The following is a 4,306-nucleotide window of genomic DNA, read 5'->3' on the forward strand; positions in this document are numbered from 1 at the left end:
TTTAGTAGAGACGGGGTTTCAGCATCTTGGCCAGGCTGGTGTTGAACTCCTGACCTCATGATCCACCCACCTCGGCCTCCCAAAGTGCTGGGATTAAAGGTGTGAGCCACCACGCCCAGCCCATTCTTGATTTTAAAGACACTTTTTCCACTAATCCCCTGCATCCCTCATCCCAGCCTCTCTTTGCTTTTACCTGGACTGACCCTGACACCCATCAGTCCCAGCAGCTTACCTGGCGTGTATTGTCGCAAGGCTTCTGGGATAGCCCTTGTTACTTCAGCCAAGCTCTTTCTCATGATTGACCTTCTTTCCACCTCTCTGCTTCCCACCTTATTCAATACCTTGATGACCTTCTACTCTGTAGTCCTGCCTTTGAGTCTTCTTAACAAGATACTCTTCTGCTCCTCCAACATTTATTCTCCAAAGGATATCGGGTATCCCCCTCCAAAGCTCAAATTTCTTCCATGTCCATTACCTACCTTGGCATAATTCTTCGTGAAAACCCGTGCTCTCCCTGCTGATCATGTCCTGCTGATTTCTCAATCCCCAACCCCTTTTACAAAACAACAACTCCTTTCCTTCCTGGGCATGGTTGGATACTTTCACCTTTGGATACCTGGTTTTGCGTGTCCTAACAAAACCATTATACATACTCACAAAGGGAAACCCAGCTGACCCCATAGATCCTAAATCCTTTCCCCACTCCTCTTTTCCTTCCTTGGAGAAACTTCTAGAGACTGCTCCCATACTAGCTCTCCCTGACTCATCCCAACCCTTTTCATTACACACAGCTGAAGTACTGAGCTGTGCAGGCGGAATACTTACACACAGACCGGGACCGGGCCCTGTAGCCTTTCTGTCCAAACAACTTGACCTTACTGTTTTAGGCTGGCCATCATGTCTCTGTGTGGTGTCTGCCGCTGCCCTGTAGTTTTAGAGGCCCTAAAAATCACAAACTATGCTCAACTCACTCTCTACAGTTCTCATAACTTCCAAGATCTATTTTCTTCCTCACACCTACACATATACTTTCTGTTCCCCAGCTCCTTCAGCTATAGTCACTCTTTGTTGAGTCTTCCACAGTTACCATTGTTCCTGGTCCAGACTTCATTCCAGCCTCCCACATTATTCCGGACCTGACCTCTACACCTGACCTCCACGACTGTATCTCTCTGTGATCCACCCGACATTCACTCCATGGGAGCCGCCAAGTGATCCAGGGCCTGCTTTCCAGGTTCCCAATTGCAGCAGGCGCCAGCCCTGCGTTCCTTTTATGCCTCCGCCTCTGCTCCTGCTGTCCCGCTGGTGCGGGCAGGTGAGTTCAGGAATGGAGCCTAAACAGGGCGGGGGCCAAACCTGGGGGGCTGTAGACTGCGCACTTCAGAGGAGGGGAGGCTTCTGGAAGAATCGGCACATCTCTCGGAACTCCGCCCCCGCTCAGTTCCTCTCTGCAGCTCCTTCCTGACAGATCCACTCTCCCCGCCTGCTTCTCCCACCAGGGGAGGAGCTGGGCAGAGAGGAGGCTGGAAAGGAACCTCGGGAGGGTGGAGGGGCCAGGGGGCTGCAAGAGGGTGAGATGGGTCGGGGATCCCTAGTGCAGCCCAGCAGTCCCAACCACCCTCAGAAAGGAGAAGCCAGAGCCTCTGGAACCTGAGTTGGGGTCGGGACGGGGATGAAGGGGGTTTTGCACGGACACAATCACGGATAGCCCCACCAGCCACAGGCCTGCTCTGCTCTCACCCGCTCTCCACCACACAAACCCTCCACCACCCCCAGGGCTGCCTGCCCTGGAATTTTTCCATGCACTTTCCTGCAGACACTCACCTGAACCCGGGAGTTCAGCAGACACCCCCCACCCCTCCCGTCACCATCCACTGACACCACCCAGGTCACATAGTCTTACTCCCCACCTCAGCCCAGCTGGTCACCCCAGAGATCTCCCATCCATGAAAGGACCCTCACCACCTCCTACACCACGCAGCAACTTCTGCCTTTTGCCTGAGGACACACCCCAGCAAACACACCCCAAGCTCCGCACAGAACCTGTGCAGGAGGGGATGGGAATCACCATTCCCTCCAGGAGACCCTGGGAGCTCTGGTGAGTAGAGGCGCCCACTTCTGTCCTTGGGGCCCAGACCCACCTGTTCTTCCTACTGGGAAGTCAGCATCATAGAGAATAGTCACTATGTAGACAGGGGTCAGCAAACCCTTTCTAGAAAGGGAGGAAGGATGCCCTGTGATCTTTGCAGGCCTTGGATTCTTCGTCTCTGCGTCAAGTCCTGTCACTTTGTAGAGCAACAGCAGGCAATGGCAACCTGCAAATGAAGGGGACCAGATTCAGACCCTGTCCTAGGTTGCTGACCCCAAATGAGGGGATTACAGTGTCCCAGTGAATAATGCTCCATCCCCTATGGTGTCATCTCCAAGTGGTGTCTCAGGTGTCAGTTGGAGAGTAGAAAGTGGTCCAACCTTGCCTGTGGTTTCTAGGTGGTATGGATGTGATGGGAGTGGGAGTCCCATGGTTTGGGGCCTATTCTCCCCTCCTTTGATGCTCCTGTTCCATGGGGGCCATCAGGGACCCTCCCTGAAGCTGAGGGTGAGAGGGTGCAGCCATGTCGTGTCCTGGGGATCAGGGCCAACTGCTTGTGCAGCTTCTTGGTTCCCTGTGGCCCTGCTCCTGCCCATCCCAGGAGAACCACCTGTGTCTTCTCACTGCCGTGCCTACCTTCCTAATGACTTACAGGATGAGAACCATACCCGTAATGGGCAGCTCTGAGGCTGCATGGTCACCACCCTTCCATGGTTAAAGGCCCCATCTCTGCCAAGGCACAGTACTCTACAGGAGTCATTTTTTAATGTTGAGATTTCCTTGCTGTAAGTGGCGTTGCCTTGCCTCTGAACGTTCACACAGAATCTATATTGCGATTTTCCAATTAGACATTGTAACCACATGTACCTCTAGGATATTCAGGGGTCTTGGGTCACTGGGGACTTAAGGCATTAATCCCTTAATCCCTCATCATTCATGGATTGTCTATGACTGCTTTTGAGCTACACCAGCAGAGTTGAGTAGTTACAATGGAGAACGTATTCCCTGCACACCTTTATATATTTACGAAATTGCCCGTCACAGCAAACTCTAGTGGCCATAAATATCTTTGGAGAAAGCCACAAAGAATATTTGCTCTTACTGTGGGGTTAAAGGGTCCTTCCTCACTAGAAACTGGTGTCTTCTTGTAGTCATGGGTTCAGGGTATGAGAGGTGGCTTAATTATGTAAGTTGGGCAAAGCAGCCTTGTTCTTGATGGACTGGCTACTTTCAGCCTCCTGGTCATTCATCATTTGTTTTATCTCTGTTTGTTGTAATTACTTAAATCCAGCAGTATCTGGGTTGGGTTTCCATCTCTTTGGGATCTTGAACTCCTTTGTTCTATGAGCCATGGGCAAAGCTTTGTATGGCTGAGGTCACCAGCTGGCATTGTTACTTCTCTAATCATTTCCATCATTGAACCCTGCTCGTTCCTGACAGTTGACAGCCTCCACCTGGAATCTGTTATTTAAGGATTTTTCATACCATTACTACTGGGAGCCCATTTCAGGAACAGCATCTCCTACCCCCAACCCTGGCCTTCTGCAATAGGCATCCCTGAGTTTCATCCCATATTGGTACCTTCTCATGGGGCCTTCTTTATATGCCAGGTAAACAGGGGTCCTCTAGGCTTCCCATGAGCACAGTGGATGGAAATTGTCCTGGGTTTTCACACTCAGACCCCTCTGTCATGGGCACTTCTCTGAGCCTGTGAGCTCCCTCTACTATCTGCTTTAGATTTTCAGATTCTCTATTTATTGCTGTGTGGACCATCTCTTTGTCCAAGGCATCCTCATTTCAGGAAGGCATCCTCATAGCAGATGAGCACTTCACCAGGGGCTTTGCCAACATGTTAAATTCCATGACAATGAAAATTAACTCTTCTTTCTCTAATTAACCCTAGTTAGTTAGATTTTCCATCCTCAGTCCATCCCACCGTGCACCAGCATCCTCAGGGGCAGCCCCCACACCCTCTCTCACCTCCCGCAGTCCACTTGGGCTGCTGCTGAAGATCCTCTGCCATCCAGGCCCTTCCTCCTCTAGCAGGCCTGGCACCTCTCTAGCAAGGTCATGTGTTGACTGATGTGGGAAGAGGGGCAGTGGGACATGTCTGGGGACATGTGGTTTTCTCAACAGGCAGAGACCTCCTCCTCCTCCTCCTCCTCCTCATGCAAGGGGGGAGCGGGAGCACTCGCCTTAAACTTATGGACACCACAG

General features: G+C 51.6%; 1 protein-coding gene across 1 annotated transcript in view; it reads left to right on the forward strand.

Annotated features, from left to right (window-relative positions):
- The window catches only part of LOC105513042 (NKG2D ligand 2-like), a 12,665-nt gene that overhangs the window by 4,358 nt on the left and 4,001 nt on the right, over positions 1-4,306 (forward strand). The window contains exons 2-3 of the mRNA XM_011943788.1: positions 1,235-1,315; positions 3,253-3,262. Coding sequence (XP_011799178.1) covers positions 1,235-1,315; positions 3,253-3,262 — 91 coding nt within the window. The remainder of the gene's footprint in view (positions 1-1,234; positions 1,316-3,252; positions 3,263-4,306) is intronic.

Source organism: Colobus angolensis, unplaced genomic scaffold, assembly GCF_000951035.1.
Source record: "Colobus angolensis palliatus isolate OR3802 unplaced genomic scaffold, Cang.pa_1.0 Scaffold221, whole genome shotgun sequence".
Taxonomy (NCBI): Eukaryota; Metazoa; Chordata; class Mammalia; order Primates; family Cercopithecidae; genus Colobus; species Colobus angolensis.